At 35.5% G+C, this 19,378-nt stretch overlaps 1 protein-coding gene across 7 annotated transcripts in view; it reads right to left on the reverse strand.

Moving 5' to 3' along the window:
- LOC131164029 (uncharacterized) overlaps positions 1–19,378 on the reverse strand; it is a 40,260-nt gene that overhangs the window by 18,359 nt on the left and 2,523 nt on the right. For all 7 annotated transcript variants that reach the window (XM_058120940.1, XM_058120938.1, XM_058120941.1 and 4 more), the window contains 4 exons: positions 18,982–19,047; positions 18,795–18,862; positions 12,647–12,680; positions 5,801–5,870 (listed from right to left, as the gene is read on the reverse strand). In XM_058120940.1, coding sequence (XP_057976923.1) covers positions 5,801–5,870; positions 12,647–12,680; positions 18,795–18,862; positions 18,982–19,047 — 238 coding nt within the window. The remainder of the gene's footprint in view (positions 1–5,800; positions 5,871–12,646; positions 12,681–18,794; positions 18,863–18,981; positions 19,048–19,378) is intronic.

Consider the following 19,378-nt stretch of genomic DNA (forward strand, 5'->3'; position numbering starts at 1 on the left):
TAAATGTTTGCACCATAAGGCTCACTTAGAGTTTGCATACACAGGAAAAAAGATCTCAGGAAGGCCCTACATGCTCTATGAACTCCAATTATCTAATTAAGAGTTCATAAGGCCCCATCAATACTCATCACTTGGTTGGCAAAATATTAAACTTTTATGAGTATTTCCCACTAGTGCTAATTTGTCATCAGGGAACCTCTCAAATAGAACACCAAGATTGTCAAGAGCTCAACACTTGGAGAAATAGCTATGCAACACCCTACAAGTAATATGAACCCCAATTATCTAATAACGAGTGCACAAGGCCCCACTAGTTCTTATCACTTGCTAGGCAAAATACTAAAAAACAACCATACAAGCAATTGCAACCAGTGCTAAACCATTATTGGTGGAGCTCTAAAGTAGAACACTGATGTCGTCAAAGGTTCAAGACGCCCTTAAGGTGCCAAGGCCTCCTTTACTTGAGGTGTTAAGCACCAGGCTTGGTGCTTGCCCGAGTAAACTGAGGTGCTGGTTACAAATAATAATGAAATTTTTTCATAAACGTTAGCTAATGTAGAAAAGCTCTCTTCCCTCTCTAGGGACGCTTGACTATGTACTGAGATTTTCCGTCCACCACCCCGCCGACACCATCCGCCTCCATCCCTTCCGGCCACAACCATCCTCTATCCTCTTTCTTCTTCATCACCACAGGTCATCCTCACCTTCGGTTTAATTGTGGATAAATTGACCTTCGATCAGCACTCGCACATCCAGATCTATTTCGTTCAAAACCCTAGGTTGTTCGTGGACAACTAAAGGTGTGGTTCTTGTTCACGCACCATCCTTCTTTCCCTACCAAACTTCTTTCAATTACCCCTTTCATGATCAGCTGCTCTCCACTTGTTCCCCCTTCCCTCTGCTCACCTCACAAACTCTTCTTCACTTCCCGACCATTTGAAGTTTTGAAATTTGAATTGTCTTCTTGAAATGGTGCGTAGAGGGGCACAAAAATCAGGGAGGACCCCCCCCCCCCCCTGAAGGATCCAAATTTGAAGATGGATTTGATTGCTGCCCTACAATACATCAAAGATGAAGGGGGTAAAATTGATGTTTGGATTCACAAGAGATTAGTAGAGGTTTTTGCTGAGGTTAATCGATTATCGAAACTGCCATCGGGTAAAAGCCAATCTGAGACGAGTGGATCGAAAGGAAAAGAGGTAATGGAAGAAACATTATAAGAGAAGCAAGGAGATCTAGGGATCACAACTATGCAAGAAGAGGAGGTATAAAGCGAGCCACGCCCTGTTAAGAATAAAGGTCGAAGAGGTGGTGAACTCCCTCGGTTCTGAAACCCGTGGCTCGGAGGACACCAAGAAGGAACCAAAGACTAATGAGGGAGTTGAATCTGTGAAAACATGTATGTCTCAAATTCGAATCGAACAGATTTCAGAAGACATCGTGAAGGATCAACAATAGGAACAGAAGGGTAGAACTTTTATGAAGAATAATCAAAAAGTCCCATGGGTCAGCCTGTTCGCAGATAATAGGACGAGGCAAAGTTGTGGGACAATTCCCTCATTTTAATCTGATGGTTCAAGAGCACATGTTCCTGCAGCAGATATGGATGACCTTGAAGGAACTTGGAGTAATAGCCTTGTTGGTTATTTTGTTGGTAAATGCCCAGGAAAAACAGCCCTCCAAGAGGTAGTTAATGCCTGGACTGTGAAGGTGGAAGTCATGCATCATGGAAGTGGATGGATAATCTTCAAGTTCAATAAGGAGGATGACTTGAGTGAGATATTGCAAAGAAGACCCTATTTGTCTTATGGAAAGCCTTTACTCCTGAAGAAGATGCCCAAATTGTTTAAATTCGATGAAAAGGAAATGAGTACGATACCTGTGTGGGTTTAGCTGAATAACTTGCCACTGGAGCTATGGACACCGAACGCACTGGGTAGAATCTGTTCAGAGGTGCGGCCCCCTCTCTATGCAGATAAGATGACTACAAACCGAGAAAGTCTTACATATGCCAGAGTCTTGGTGGAAGTGGATGTGGCAAAAGAAATTAAACGTAGGGTGAAAGTCTGGCTGCCTAATGAGAAGGTGATAACCCAGGAAGTTCTCTATGAAAAGCTCCCTAAGTATTGTAAGTTCTGCAAGGTTCTGTGGCATTCTGAAGAAGGCTGTGAAGCTAAGAAAGCTAAAGAATCCCCAAAGTTAACAGATATCCTGCCAACTGATACTAAGAACCCTTATGGAGGTGTGGAGACTTCAAAGGGTGGGGATGCTACAGAAAAGAATGACAAGGATAAGGCTCACGGCCAAGATCCTATGAACCTCACGATGCAGGAAAAAGCTATTACAGGCAAGGAAGCTAGGAAGCCTGTAGCTGAGAAAGAAAGAGGCAAAGCAGTTGCTTCCACCCCAACTGGTACAAAAGGAGCTGGAACGGGTGTAATTCAGTACAAAGAAAAAAACAAAAGCTCAACCATTGACCACACAGCTCAGTCAAAAGCAACCTTGCCTGCTACAACTGAAAACAGAGAGGAGAGGTCAAACAGAGAAGGTGAAAATGCAAAGGTGACTGTACCTGGTGATAAGACTGTCACAGGCTTGGCTTCTGTCAGAAATACTAAAGGTGAGACAGACAGGGGCAAGGCTATAGAAGAGGACATGGATGGATTTATCCAGGTGAAGAGCAGAAAGAAGATCAATGAGGCCAGAGGTCTCACGTTATATGAAAGGAAAGAGGGCCCTGCCCTCCTACCTGACCCATGAAGATAGCCTCCTGGAATATCAGGGGTTTCAATAAACCCCTGAAACATAATGGGGTGTTTGACTTCATTAAAAAGAATAAGATTGATGTGCTTGGCATAATAGAAACTAAACTCTCCCAGAACAGCCTTGAGGAGATTATGAAGAAGAAATTCCTCAATTGGGGGCAATTTACAACTTTGAGCATCACTCTGCAGGTAGAATTCTGATTATCTGGAACCCCCAGAAAGTTTACCTTCAACATGTTCAGAGCAATGCCCAGGTCTAAGAGTTTTTCTTTGAGTTTTATTTATGGTTTTAACGCAACTGTTTCAGGAAGATGTCTGTGGCAGGTCTTGTGTCAGTTTTGTGCTTCCTGTCAAAGGCCTTGGCTCCTCCTGGGTGGTTTTAACAATGTCCTGTCAAGGGAGGAGAAGAAAAATGGGCTCCCTGTGAAAACCCATGAGATTAAAGACATGCTAGACTGTTTCATTGAAACAGGGATTACAAATTTGATGTCATCAGGATGCTTCCTCACCTGGACTAATGGCAGGGTCTGGAGCAAGCTAGATAGAGTGATGGTAAATTCAGTGTGGGCTCAAGCTGATTTCAGTGCTCATGCTCATTTCCCTCCTCCTGGCCACCTCTCAGATCCCTCCCCCTGTATTGTTTCATTACTTGGAAATGAAAGTAAGGGAAGAAGACCTTTCAAGTTCTTTAACATGTGGGCTCAACATGATAATTTTCAGGATGTTGTTAGAGAAGCGTGGCACATCAGAATTCAGGGTAGCAAGCAGTTCAGGTATGTGATATATTTCTTTATTATTGGTCATGAAAATAGTGTACTCTTTTGTTGATTATCTGGGTGGTTATTAATTTTAAAAATTTAAAAATGGAAATTTTTTGTTGATGTCATGTTTGTTCAAAATTTTTAGAAAAGGTTTCAAAAGTTTTCTAGAAGTTTGTGTGGTTTGCATAATTGATTTTCCTTGCATGTGCATGTATATGCGTGTGTATACCCCAGTGATTGGAAAACGTCAATAGGAGATGAGGAAATGCCGTCTCTCCTACATGCCTAAGGGAAGGGTGCCTTGGCATCCTTTACACAATGCATTTGGTTTGTATTGTTTCATTGAAAATAATTATTTAAATAACCCAATGACGGAACTCGAAAGCGGGGCAATGGCATCCTTTCGAGATTCTATAGGTGAGGATAGCCCCTACAATGGCGGGGGGACTTATCTAATATTTGAAGGATCAATAAATAACAAACATGAAATAATTAGGAGTCTTAATTAATAATCAAACTGAGTAATCATAGGCTAGCAATTACCGTCTGTTAGGACGGGTGTATAGGAGGTGCTGAGACCTTCTCCTGACATAACTATACTCCGGAGCCCTACTTTCGTTACACAGACCAAGACTACAAGTTTCCTTGACCTAGGTCTAGTTTAGAGACTAGGAAATCTGTAGTAATTGGGTGATCTAACCACACCTTGGAAATAACAAGTTAGTGGCGACTCTGTTGAATTTTTAAAAGACTCGGTTAATCTCAACAACCACTCTCTCGACTCGCCATCCAAGTCAAGGCCCCCGGTCCCAGGATGTGTTGATAGGGATCATCATCCCTTTAATCACTTGATATTTAGCCTTGCATTTCCTTTTCTGTTACATTTGGATCAGCCTCCTCATCTTCAACATTTACTATTCTGGAACTTGAAGCCTTTGCACTTACTTTTGATAGTGTTTGCCACCTTTATGTACGTCCTCCTCCAATCCCATATGCCAATGCCACATCACCGTTTGTCATATTATAATTAAAAAACAAATCATGCTCACAGCAACTAAAGTATTGGCACTCTAGGACAAAACTCCCTAATCAAGCATTCATTGCTGTCATCTAATTTGATAAGAGAGATAGGATCAAGGATATTGGGCAAATCACAATGGACTTTAAAAGTTTGGCAAGCACCTTGGTGCCTTTTAACAACATTATTGAACACAGAAAAATATAACATTGATAACATAGGTACTCTGACTGGCCCCAAGACCACAGTTTTCACATGTACAAATGCAGCTTACCCTATGAGGCTATCGTTGTGGGTTACAAAGCAAGCTAGTCAAACATGAACTCAACAAAGTCTTCATTGTGAGCCTTGACTAAACGTTTGGAAAAATTATGGATTTTTAATTAAGAATCAGCAACTTATAGCTTTTTATCACCTTTTCCTTTGTCAGAGGTGCCGTCAGCGTAGGAAATTTCTGGTGCACTAAGTGGAGGCAATGGTGGAGGAGGCACTGTCGTGTGTGTAGCAGAGAGAATGTGAGGAAAGTGGCAGAGAGAGAGAGAGAGAGAGAGGGAGAGAAAAAAGAGAGTAAATTACCGTCATGCCCATAAATTGTTAAAATTTATGGTCATGCCATCATCTTTCTCTAGTACACCCATGTATGAGCGCCCAAACAGCAATCTTGGATGCTTTTCCATGTTCACTTAAAAGGTTCTTTGAAAGTGGTTCTTCAAAAGTACTTTAAAAAATTACTCATTTTTATACAAGCTCGACACCACTTTTTAACACAAGTACCTATTTTAAGTGATAAGTTCTATGAGCACTTTCTTAAAAGTGCTCCCATACAGAGGCTCAGTCTCAAGGCAAGCCTTGATTGAGCCTTTTTTAAAACATTGATTTAATAGCTAATGGTTATACTTTGAAGGCAATTTATTTCTAACAAATCTTAACCTCATTTGGAAACGCAAATGAGCATGGAGTTATCATGTGAAGTATTGTGGAAAATAAACCATACCTAAATGGAAATATATTAGAAAAGATGAAATAATTGTGCATCATAATCATGTGATAGAGGCAGAACAATGGTTAAAGTAGTAGAAATGGTGCAATTGAAAGGACAACAGGAAGAGTATGCAACATTTGAGGTACATCTGAATGAAGCCATGATATTGGGAAAGTTGAGTAAAGCAAACATGAAATGAAGCTTCATTAAAGAGGTAAATACGATCTCCTGTCAGTACTAATAATGTAACAGTGAAGAAAATAAACTCACTCACCTTTTCACATTCAGAAGTGGTGGTTCATCTGGATATTTTTCTGTATGCGAGAAAATTAAAGCCAGCTGAACTGCAAGAGTTTTGGGAAACAGCTTAAATTCGTATGCAATCAAAGACTCCAAAACCAAGGAAAGCAGCACATAAGGCATTCAAAAGCACACAAATCAAGAATTTTCTTTTCAACTGAATGTAACAAATATCCTTATCTTTTGAAAGCAAGACAAACAATTTTTTACAAAATATATATAATCAACCAAAATTGGATTAAAAAATTACTTTAAAAATTTTTTTATGCTTTGAACTTAAAAAAGATTACATTTAGTTAATTAAAAAATGGAGATGAAGATAATAGTATCATCAACGTCGATATTAACTAAAGAAGAGCATATCCTTGAAAACAAAAAAAAACAAAAAAAAAAGGAGCAGGATGTGTGAACCTTTTTGGCATATTTTATTTTCTAAAAAGAATAATTCAACTAAAATTAAATAAATTACATTTAGAAAGTTTATTTAGATGGGTTAATGTTTGAATTGAAAAAAAACAATCCAGGTAAACCCTTTTAGCATCTGTTAAAAAATTGTTCAGTGTTTAAATCTACATACTATATATGCAGATCATTTTACGGGCAGAAAAATGCCCTTAAATTTATTTTATTTTTTAAAAACATCTTTAAAAGTTTAAATTAAAAAAGTTTACAAAAAATTACATTTATTATTTAAATGTTTTTATGATTTTGTTTGCTCCCTATAACAATTAAGAAGGATATTATTTTCATCAGAGAGCATTAATAGTACCTCATATATTACTCAAAAAAAAAAGTTAAAAAATGATTGAGAAAAATATAACCATCGAAACTTGAAACAACTAAAATAATTAATTTTCCAGCCAGGTCCTACCACAGAAGTGAATAATATCCGAAAATAATAATCTAATAATACAATTTAAATGCACGCCACAATATAATATAATTTAGACATTTTTTTATATTATATCAAAAGTATGACATAGAAGTTGAAGTAATGTGTTGCAGTTAAAATTTTAAAAGACCAATAAAAGGGATGATAGAAAGCTGATAGAGCAATCATTATTGCAAACTAACAGAAAAATGACCAAACAGTAATTACACTTACTGATAAAGAGGGCAGAAATACACCAAAGAAAAAAAAGAAGAAAAAAAAAAAAAGGAAGGAGAGAACCCAAAATAAATACGAAGCTCCAATAACTCAAATAAGTCCCAAAACCATAATTTTTCATTTTGTTACATATTAACATAATAGTAAACACAAGAAGCTGCGAAGTGTTGTGCAGAAGTTAAGGACTCTCCTATTCAATACCTCAGCATTCATAAATTGGTGCACATAACGGAACAATATCAATCAACTAGAAGTAACCTCACCAATCAATCCGCCCTCGGTTGTGTTGCAAGTGGTAAGGTATTTACTATCAATTTCATAAAATAAACAAAAAATGAATACAGATAAAAAGTAAATAGAACTAAAAGCATGTCCCAATTACTTGTTTTCCATTGACACAATAAAAAACACACCATTGTGAAGATGTTATTCAAAGAGAATTTTAAAATTGCAGTTTCTTTGGTATTAGCCAAACAATGTAGTACATAAACATAATTGGTTACATTATACAACTCCTGTTTAGGATAGTTAACTGAAACTAATTTTATGCAGCAAAATTGAAGTTAACCTTTAATCATTTAGACCAATGGTTGAGGGGTTATAGTGGAATCCCATTTCTGGATGGCAGATGCAATGGTTAGATAAGGAGGAAGTGACGAGTGTATTTTTTGGGATGGAGAGGGATAAGACTCTAGGACTGGATGTCTTTAACATAGCTTTGTTTCAAGATTGTTGGGATGTGATTAAGGGAGATTTGATTGAAGTCTTTACCCAATTTTATGGGAACGGGGTTTTGATCAAGAGTGTTAATCTTTATTGCTTTGGTGCCAAAGTAGACTAGATCTGTTAAGATAGAGGACTTCAAACGCACGAGTCTAGCTTTTAGTGTGTATAAGATTATCACCAGAATATTAGCTAATAGGCTGAGTGCAATGTCTGATAAGGCCATTTCTAGTGCTCAGAGTGCTTTTGTTCGCAGTGGGGGGTAGACAAATAGTTGATGCTTTTTTGGTGGCTAATGAGGTGATGGAGGATATTCAAAGGAGAAAGAAGAGGGGGTTCATTTTATTTTTTATTTTTTTTAAAACAAGGAAATTTATTAGAAGACATAAGAATGTACATCAGAAGTAGGAGGAAAAATAAAAAGAAAAAAACCGTGAGAATAAGAAATCCTCCCTTTACAACAATAACAAAAAATTACAACAAAATATCATCATAATCTGAAAACCAACTCAATGAAGCAGAGTCGACCAATCCTGCTGCAGGCCTTCCAAAGAAACATGATGAAAACAGCCATTAGCCAACACCCAAAGTGACGCAAGATAAACCACTCTACTCCAAACCAAATTATTACCAGTGGCCACCCCTTCAAAATTTCTGGCATTCCTCTCCAGCCAAACACATCAAATAACAGCCATAATAGTGCATTGCCTCAAGGCTTTCCTACCCTTCTCTTTTCCAAAACCTCTAAATGTGATAGAGCAAAAAGCCTTCAAGGTGGAAAGGTAAATCCAGTCTTCACCACATATACCAAATAATTTATTCCAAATAACCCAAGTGAAGGGGAAATGAAGAAACAAGTGTAAGCCTCCCAACTTCTCAAACAAAGGAGACAAACAGAGTTAGTTGGAGTTTTTAAATTGCATATCGAGAAATCTTACAACATAGTTAGTTGGAGTTTCTTGGATAAACACTTTGTGAAAAATGGATTTGGTGAGAGATGACGTAGGTGGATAAGGGGTTATTTTTCTAATGTGTGGTTTTTGGTAATAGTGAATGGTGAACCTAATGGTTTCGTGCCTCGAGATGTATTAGACAAGGTGAACCTCTTTCGCCCTTTTTTTTGGTCCTAGTAACTGATGTTTTGGGTAGGATGGTGGATAGGGTAGTGGATAGGGGCTTGGTTAAAGGGTTGGTAGCGGGGTGAGAGGGAGTGGGGGTTTCACACCTTCAATCTTATGATGACACCATTTTTATTTTCGATGATCATGGTTTTCTTTCAAGCGTATTTTGGGTATTCTCCATGTTTTTAAGAGGGTCTATAGGCTTAAAATTAACATGGGGAAGAGCAGTTTAGCAGTTATTAATGTGCCTATTAAGCTCGCTAAAGAATGGTCCTCTGATGTGGGGTATGGTTTATTGGGTTAGCCTTTGACATGCTTAGGGGTCCCTTTGCAGTGTAATCCAAGATTTGCAGACTTTTGGAATCAAATAGTGGAAATGGTGGCAAAGCATTTAGATGGCTGGAACAAGATCTTAAATTTCAATTTCGACTAAAATTTCGAAGCTTCAAAAGTACGGAAATTTCTGTGGAAACTTCAATTTCAAAGTCAATTTTGATTTCGATTTCAAAGAATGATGGAAATTAGTAGTAAAGCATGGGATTCTTTTATGAAACTTTAGAAATTATCAATAGACATAATAATGTAAGCTCTAGGACTAATATCTTACAAATTAAATGCATCTATGTTGTGTACCAGATGCAATAGTTGTAATATAATATGTGTATTGAACATATTAGGTTAATATAAATGAAGTTCATAAATCAATTAAATATTATTTAATATATAAATAAAGATAATTTAGACATGAATGTTTCAATAAAACGTTGTTGTAAGTTTAATTTTTCATGTAATTTCAAAAGCCCTTATAATAATCTTTCATTTCAATAAAAAATAAGATAAATTAAGAGAGGAATTTCACTTTGTGTCTAAATCTCACATATGAATTCTAAAGAAATCTTTTTTTTGTAATTAAAATTTCAACAAGTTTCGCTAAAATTTCGAGATTTAGATAAATTTTCGATGATTCATTGAAATTTTGACTCAAATTATGCAAGATAGAAATCAACTGCGATTTTGATTTCGAGGGTGGTGGAAAGTGGAAATTTCAATGCAAATTTTAATAATTTTGTGGAAATTTAAAAACATGGGCCGGAAGGGGGCTCTTTTCTCTCTTGGGGGTAGAATCACACTTATTCAGACTTGTTTGTCTAGTATCCTACTATATTACTTGTCTATTTCAAGATTCCAATGGAGTTCATAGGGATCATTTAGGGAGTTGGGAAGAGGTGCAGTTCTAAATTGGAGGGTGGGTCTTGGAAACTCTATTTCTAAAAGCACATGTCTAGAAACACCTCTCTCTTAGCTAAGGAGCCATTTGGTATCACCATCAAAAATTATGAAAAGAAAACCAAAAAAGAAAACTAAAAACCAAAAATACAAACTAAAAACCATAAATTAGAACACTGTTTGTTTAATATTTGTAAAGCTAAAACAAATTAAACTTAATTAAAAAAATACTCTTTTTCATCTTTAAATCAAATAATATTATAAAAATATGATTAAAATAATAAAATTGCAAAATAGTACACATCAAACAAATACTATAATAAAAATAAAAATTATTATAATTATTTTACTTAATTTATCATACATGACAATTGAAAAATAGTTAAAATGTTTTGTAATTGGCTTTATTATTATTTCTTTAGAAATTTATGTATATTTATTTTAATTATATTTAAATTCATATGACTATTTTATTCAATTTTAATTAAAAGTGTATAAAATGAATGATTTAATCCAAAAAAAATATTTTTGAATATTAAAATTTCTAACAGGTTACCAAAACAACTGAAAACCATAAAATCTAATTTTTGATTATTTCACAAACAACTGAAAACCAACAATAGAAACAAAAAACTAGCAACATAAAAAAACACATTTTTATAAGTTGTTTCTTCACTCTAAAGAAACAAACAGAAAACAAAAAACCACAACGATATCAAACAAGCCCTAAATGAACTTGGCATTTTCCCCTAGAAGATTCTTGCCTTTGCATAGAGTTATTACTAGCAACTTTAGTTTGAGTGAGAATGGTTGGAATGCCAACTCAAAGTTCAAGATGTTCTTTGAAGAGTTCATGGAGATGTATATCTTAGATTCATCTGTTGTTCACTCCTCACACTAAATTTGTAGTCGGGAAGATTCTTATACTCATTTTTAGAAAAGGCTCTTGGTTAGGGAATGGAGTCTTATCCACATCTTTTCCTCATCTCTTCTAATTAAGCTTAGGGCAAAACAGCGTTACTTATTTCTTTGCTAGTGTTCCAGTTAGTACTTTGGCTTCTTGGAATTGTCACTTCAGGAGACCTCTTAATGATAGAGAGCTGGTGGAACTATCCTCCTTATTGACTTTATTGAATCATTGTCATCTTTCTTTGGGAAGGGATGTTCATTCTTGGTCTTTAGATCATTCAGGGGGTTTATTCTTATTAATCATATTATGAGTTCTTGACCCATTCCAATTCCTATTTTCCTCTCTATTCTATTATTTGGAAGGCCAAAGTAACACCAGAAGCTAAGGCATTTATTTGGTTGATTGTGCTTAATAGAATCAATACCAATCACTTGTTGCAGGTTAGGAGACCTTTGAAGGCTCTTTCTCCAGATGTTTGCGTGCTTTGCTATAATAATTCAGAGACAACATCTCTTTTTTTTATTTTTCATTTTATTTTGCATTGTCATTTTGCTTGGAGGGTTTCAAACAAGTTATTTGGTGTTTTGGGAGAAAGTTGGGATTGTGCAGTATCGATAGAGGAATTTTTGGCTACTTTATTTGTGGGTTTGGGAAGGAGGAAGGATAGCTATGAGTTGTGGAAATGCATATCTTTGCAGTCTTGTGGGGGTTATGGTTGGAGCAAAATGCAAAGATCTTTTCAGGGAAGAAGTTGAATTTTCTGCTGATTTGGGAAAAATTCACTGTATGGCCTGGTTGTGGTGTGTTGAAATTGGGTTTTTCAGGGAACTAAGCTTTCTGGAAGTTCACCGACATCAGAGGAACCTGATAGCTTGATTTTTTTTTCTTTTCTTTCCATGTATTTTAGTTTTTTCCTTCTGGTTTGTTCCAGATCTTTTTGATAGATGGTTTATTTTTCTTTTCTGTAAATTCTTCTCCTATTAATGAAATTTTTTCTTTTGCCATCAAAAACAAAAATTCATAAAATCATTGCATGACACATGGCTGTCAAATCTTTCCCCAAAGTTTATTTTAGAGTAAAAATCGTTTTCCAACTTATTGCATGTTATCTTTAAAGTAAATACTATTTGTTAGCTATATTACGTAGTCCCCATCTGAAATAGTTTTTCAACGGAGTTAATTTTATAGTGTGACCTTATATTTAAGTCAAAAATAATTTGGTTAGTAAATCACATTTTGAGAGTTGATTTTAAACCTAGAATCTTTATGACATGGAGTTGATTGCCAAAACTTCATCTTTGTGACATGAAGTTGGTTGCCAAAACTTTCTTCAAAATTCATTTTGGAACAAACATCATTTCTGAGTTAAATTATTGCAAGCTATCTTTAAAGCAATTTTATGTTCTAAAAATTATTTTAATTTAAAGGTCTGAAAAATAGACCATAAAAAACTTGAACTAGTTCTCGGGAACCAAAATAAATTTGTAACTTTCATCAATCATATTGCAACAATGAGTATATCTAGAGTCTAACAGATACCCATATATAAGCTTCTATCTAATTTTTTCCTGAATTTCATCTTGTGGATCATTACTTTAGAAATTTATTTGATATATTACTCACTAGCAACAATTCAAATGCAGTGCAAGTGAGAAAAATTATCAGTAAATTTTAACCAACAAAAGGAAAAATAAAATGCTCCAAACTTTAATATTAAATCAAATGGTAAACCTGGAGTGGTCACTGACTCATCTGCCTCATCATCCTGTTGAACATAGGGGGGGAAAAAGTATAAGAAACACTACTTTTGAAATCTAAGCCAATAACATAAGAAGCAAGAACACTGTCCCAGACTCTGCAAGCATATACACATGGAAAAAAATTCCAGTTGCAATTTCCTTTTAGCAATAGCCATCCTAACAATCTCTTTTAATAATTGCAGTTCTATATGTATGGTATGCATGATACAATGAACTCATAAAAGATCTGCAAACTGGTCTGTTATTAGGCTTGAAGCTGAAATTTTTAAGTTTAACCATCTTCTTCTCAGATGTCTCTTTCTATAAGTTGGGTCTTTTTGGCTGATGTCTGATGCAATTTCTAGAGAGCTTTTGGCTCTCTGGGAGTTAGAACTTGCATATAAAAGAGGAAATTGTAAATTTAATTGCTCTCAATATATTTGGGGCCATGTGGAGGGAAAGAAACAAAAGAGCATTTGACAGAGAGAAGGTGTCCTTCCCTGAGACCTGAAGATAGATGGCTGAAAACATTACATTTTTAGTATGATGGGGTTTGTGGTATTCGTGTGCAGTCCCCAATAGAGCTAGACAGCTAGTTGATTTTCTGTAATTTAAATGATTTTGTAGATGGGTTGGCACAAACTAGGTGCCACTTAATGCTAATTTCTGTTTAATATCAATAAAAAAAAAGGTAGAGATGCGGTTAGTGTTAAGTCAACACCTCCATTAGCTGGTGGGCCAACAATGTATATGAAGCTATCCAACACTCCCCATTTCACATGAGCCTGTTTACCAACAATGAACATTAAGCTATCCTACAAGCTCCCAACCCCCCCCCCCCCCCCCCCCCCAAAAAAAAAAAAACAAAAAAACCAGAGCAACCCTGTCTTGTATGTGAAGACAAAACTCAAACTTGAGCAGTTGCGAAAATACAAACAAAAGCAAGTATTATATAACAAACATAGCAGGGAAAAGCACATACAACAAGATTTGAACCCAAGACCGGCTAGGATCAGAGCTCAGATACCATGTTATGTCCCACCTCATCAAAAAACTTAAGCTAGTAGATGGTGGGGCAAACAATATATATGCTATCCAACTATAAGAATGTCATTCAATAAAAAATGGTGATGATGGTTTTGGAAAGTGAAAAGGATAAAACAATTGAATTGATGCTCAATTGGTCAATGAATTTTTTAAAATGTTCTTTGCTGGTCACTGTATTTTTTTTTTTTTATCTAATGTGGTCATTCTCTCAAGCTTGAATAAAGGAGGGTTGCATTACATCAACTAGCGTAAAACTTGGCAGATCTCTATGATGCGAATACTAACCGATTATTTTCTAGGGCATCTCCTATAAACGATAGGTTGCATCTATACCACCTGGGTGTAGCAGAAAATGGGTGAGAATGTGCTAGGTTGTTGCCATGAAGTGACACATCATGTCGATGCCTGGGTACAATGTCAAATATGTGAGGGTTCCCACTAATTTTGGACATGGTTAGGTAAAGAAGTTAGTTGAAGAGACTAGGGTTAAATTAGCAATATGGAATATAAGGACACTTGTAGGTAAAACATGGAGATGGTGGGCACAATGATTAGAAGAAAAATCAATGTAATCTGCCTTCAAGAAACTAATTGAGTAAGAGACAAAGCTATAGAAATTGAAAAATTAAGATTCAAACTTAGAAACACCAACACTAAAAATGTAATAATGGGTTAGGAATCACTGTAGACATAGACTTAAATGATAGTGTCGTAGATGCTAAAAGGGTAAGGGATAGAATATTAGAATCATAAAAATCAATATGGTTTTAGGTCAAGAGATAATAAGTATCATTAATGCTTATGCACCTCAAAGAGGCTTCGAAGAAAAACCTTAAAAGATAGTTTTAGGAGAATATGGAAAGTATTATACAAAGGGTATCAAGAATTGAGAAAATATTCATAAGAGTTTATTTGAATGGACAAATGGAAAGGATAATGAAGGTTATTAGAGAACACATGGAGGACATGAATATGAAGATAAAAATGAGTCTAGGGATATGATCATAGGCTTCGCCATGTCATATAATCTTATTACAATGAATACTTGCTTTAAGAAAAGAGAAGAAAAACTTAATAACCTTCAAGAGAGGCCAAAATAAAGGCCAACTAGATTTTTTCCTTAGCTAGGAGAGTAGATCTGTAAGGATTGTAGAGTTATTCCAAATGAAAGCTTAACTACACAACATAGAGTTTTAGTGTTGATATATGTATTAAGAAATGGAAGAGAAAGGGTAATATAAATCACTGCAAAAGAACTACGCAGTGGAAACTAAAGGTGGAAAATATAATAAAATTTAAAGATAAAATTATCAAAGATTGTGATTGGACAATAGGGGACAGTGTACAAACACTCTTTCGCGTAGAACAGCTAGCTCTGTTAAAAAGATAGCAAAAGAGATTTTTGGTGAATCTAGAAGAAGATTCTCGGATAGCAAACAAAGTTGGTTGTGGGATTAAGGTGTTCAAAAAGCTGTAAATACACAGAGAATTTGGCATAAAACATGGCAAAAATGAAGAAACATAGAAAACTTTGAAAAGCATAAAGAGGCTAGAAAAGATGCAAAAATAACCGTTAGTGAAGCTAAACATAGATTATATAATAATTTATAGACTAGACTAGATACAAAAGACGGGGAAAGAGATATATTTAAACTTGCTAGAGTTAAAAAAAGAAAGAGAAAGGATTTGGGTAATGTAAAATGCATAAAAAAATGAGGATGATATTGTCTTCATTAAGGAAGAAGACATAAAAGAAAGATGTGAAATTACTTTAATAATTTATTTAATGAGAACCAAGTATGAGATTTGAACTTAGAAATTACAAATGAGGAAAAGGCTATAAATATGAGATTTATCCGCAAAATTTGAGTTAACGAAGTTAAGCTTGCATTAAAAAAAATGAAAAATGAAAAATAAAAAAGTTATAGGATCGAATGACATCCCAATTGAAGTTTGGAAATGCCTAGGTGATAACAAAATTATATGGTTAACTAATTTTTTTAACACAATTATAAAAACTAAAAAAAAAAAAAACCGAATGGAGGAAAAGCACTTTAATACCTATGTAAAAAATAAAAGATATGTCCAAAATTGTAATAATTATTGTGGAATTAAACTTATGATTCATACAATGAAATTGAGAGAAAGGGTAATTGAACAAACATTAAGATAGAAACAAAGATCTCAAAAGTCAATTTTGCTTTACACTTGGAAGATTTACTAAAGTTATTATCTTTTAAGAAGATTAATGGAAAAGTTTAGGGGAAAAAAAAAAAAGAAGAGGAACTTGTATGTGGTTTTTATCGACTTTAGAGAAAGCTTATGATAGGGTATCTAGGAAAGTTCTATGATGAGTTTTAGGGGAAAAAAAAATGAGTATGTAGTAGGTATATCGATGTTGTTAAGGACAAGTAAGACAGACTAATAACTAGCGTTAGGACTACAGGTGGGGAGTCTAGGGAACTTCCAATCACAATAGGTGTACATCAGGCATCTTCTTTGATCCCTTATATATTTGCATTAGTGATGGATGAACTTACTTAGAGTGTCCAAAATGAGGTTGCATGGTGTGCCTTGTTTGCAAATGATAGTCTTGATTGATGAAATTGAGGGTGGAGTAGAATTTAAATTAAAATTATGGAGAAAAGCTGTAGAATCTGGAGGTTTTAGGACAAGTAGAAATAAGGTAGATATATGAAAGGTAATTTTAGTTATAGTAGAAAAAATATTGGAGAAAATATTAAACTTAATGGTCAAGAAATTGATAGCATTTGTAGATTTTGATACCTTAATAAATTGAAGAAGATGTAATACATATAGTTAAACTAGGTAGGATGAAATGGAGAAGTGCTTAGGGTGTGTTGTGTGATTGTAAAATATCCTTAAACTAAAAGGGAAGTTTTATAGGACGGATATAAGACCTTCTATGCTATAGAATCAAAATGTTAGGCAAATAAGAAATAAGATATCCAAAAAGTAAAAGTTGGCGAAATGAGAATGCTTAAGTGGATGAGTGGCACAACGTTAAAAAGATAAATTAAGGAATGAACATTTTTGCGGTAAGTTATACATAGCTCTTGTAGAAGATAAGGGAGGGGCGACTTAAATGGTTTGGGCATTTGCAGCATAGACCAAGTAGTGCACCATTGAAGGGAGCTAGTTACTGTGAGGGGCAGCAAAAAGGGTAGGGGTAAACCTAAAATAACTTGAAATAAGATAGTGAGTAAGGATTTAATAGCACTGAAATTGTCTAAAGAAATTGCCCACAATTATGTAAATTGGCAAAAAGGATTCATCTAGTCAACCCCACCAAGTGGGACATAAGGCTTGGCTTCTTGTTGTCCATTCTAAATTGTAGAAATCCAGTGCAAACTTGGTACAATTATTGGACAAACGACACAATCCAATTTCAAATATTAGGGGAGGAGGTAGTGGTTTTGTGGGGGTGGGGGGGTGGGGGAACTTACAAGGACAATATTGAGGAAAAAAACAATCACCATTATAGAAGATCTTCAAAAATTCAGTGGTCAATGGAGCATTGAACCTTAAACAATAAATATTTTTTGTGCCTACATGTGTTGATAGATAGCATTGATAGTGATTAAAAAGAAAAACCCCCTTATAAGAAATACTGCAACTTTGCCCCCTAAACAATAATCTTATATACCCTCTAACGTTAACCTCTCAAACCCCTCCCTTCCCCCAGGGCCAGCAAAACACACAAACAAACACAGATGGCATATTGCACCATTGTTTCACGAATCATAATCTAATATTTTCTTAGCATTCAAAGTTCAAAACAAGGATACATGTATGTGCGGAGCTGCAACCAAACCAAGTCGCTTGTGAGCGGCTCGGAGCTCTGCTTGGTAAGAGCTTGTTCGAGCTCATTTATTATATAAATGAACAATTCCCAAGCCCACTTTTGCCAAGCTTGTATATAGACGGGCTCAGCTAGTGAGAAGCTTGGCTAAAGGCTTGGTTAGGCTTGATAATAAGCTCAAATTAAGCTTGTTCATGGGCTAATTTAACTAGGTTAAATTATCAATTGAACAAAAGAGCAAAAATAGCTACTTAAACTCCATTTTTTCTTTTTCATTTTCTTTTCATAACTGCGCCCTAGACATTAATTCACATTTCTTCTTCATCCTCATTTAGATAAATACTTACAATGGACTTGGATTCTCATTCTCTAAGATTGATTGTAGCGTTTTGAGGAAGGCACATGAACATACCATGCCATTAATGATAAAATTTCTCAACTGCACATTGGAGAATTTTATCCAAGTCCAGTGAAGGTTCCGCCATCAATATGGATGCTCAGGCCAAGGGAGTCAACGACAGCTTTGCAATAGACAATGTCTTCACCTTCTTGTTTAGCCCTCCAATTAACAAGGTGGTAATCAATCACCTGTTGATAGAAAGCATCCAAGTCATGGAAACTTTTTCGAGCCTCCAATGGCGACTTGAATACATGTCAATAATCCAAGTTTCGATGGAAAGAAATCAGATGCAGCAAAGCTCCCCAACATGGCAAATGCTTCATGAATCACTTCTTGAAGTCTGCCATTGTCGAGTCCACTCCCTTGAAAACTCGTTCCAAGGGCAATTCCGCAAGTTACATTTGCAGTCAGAGAAAGCAATCTCTTCATATTTGTAATTCTATCATCCCACATCAAACCACACTAAATATTTGAGAGCCCATTCCTCCCTATAAAATGACACCTTGCACTAGTTAACATTCATCTTCAAGGGCAGTTATTGTAACAGAACAGGCCTGTTCCTATAGTCCACATTGTACTTTTATTTATGAACCAATTATGTTTCTGTAATTAAAAATTAATTTCTTTGTAACCAGTTAAAAATGAGCCCAGCCCAGCCTGTAGTTTAATTTTCAAGCCAAGCTTGAGCTCAAAGCTCAGCTTGTTTGCAGGCCTACTTATGTGCATACACGCTTTTGTCAACTGTGCAGAAAAGCCAAACGATGGCTCACTAAAGAGCTATAGTTAAAATTCTAATTAGAAAAAAAGTAATAGCTATAGAGAGTAAACTAGCAAACAAAGCAAATGCTACCAGAGCAGGATGCAGTGTACCTGCGGAGAAAGTGTGACCTGGAAGCACCGATTAGAAGTATTTAGCCCACTCTCACCAGAGTGAATTTCTGGGATAAAACAGCAAATGGGAAACATTGCCTCATTACATGTCAGGCATTAGGCTAAAGGAAATGGAAAATGCTCAGGTAGTTTATAGTAGACATTTGAAGGCAGGTGTTTCACAGACCTTTGAAATCATCCATTAGTATTGCTTCCAAGGCTTCAATCTCCATCTCTTGCTCCTGCACATAGTCTGCAGAAAATAGAAATCGCTGATGGCAGATGACATAGGAAGATTGCAGAGACAAATTAACAGAAAGGCACGTATAATGATGCTGAGAAAAGGCATTAACCAAATAATTTTCCTACTACGATGTTTCATTACATATATGCAGACATGCAGTATCTTTCTACATGTCCAATGGAAGGGGTAGTTCAGGGTTGAAAAGCATACATTATTTTCTTTATATTTCTCTAATTTAAGCCCTCTATTCATATGCTACCTATCCAAGTATAATTATCTTCCAAATTGTATTTTTCACTCCATTCTTAGAAATAAATAAATTGAGAGGCAGATATAATGA

This window comes from Malania oleifera, chromosome 9, assembly GCF_029873635.1.
Source record: "Malania oleifera isolate guangnan ecotype guangnan chromosome 9, ASM2987363v1, whole genome shotgun sequence".
NCBI lineage: Eukaryota > Viridiplantae > Streptophyta > Magnoliopsida > Santalales > Ximeniaceae > Malania > Malania oleifera.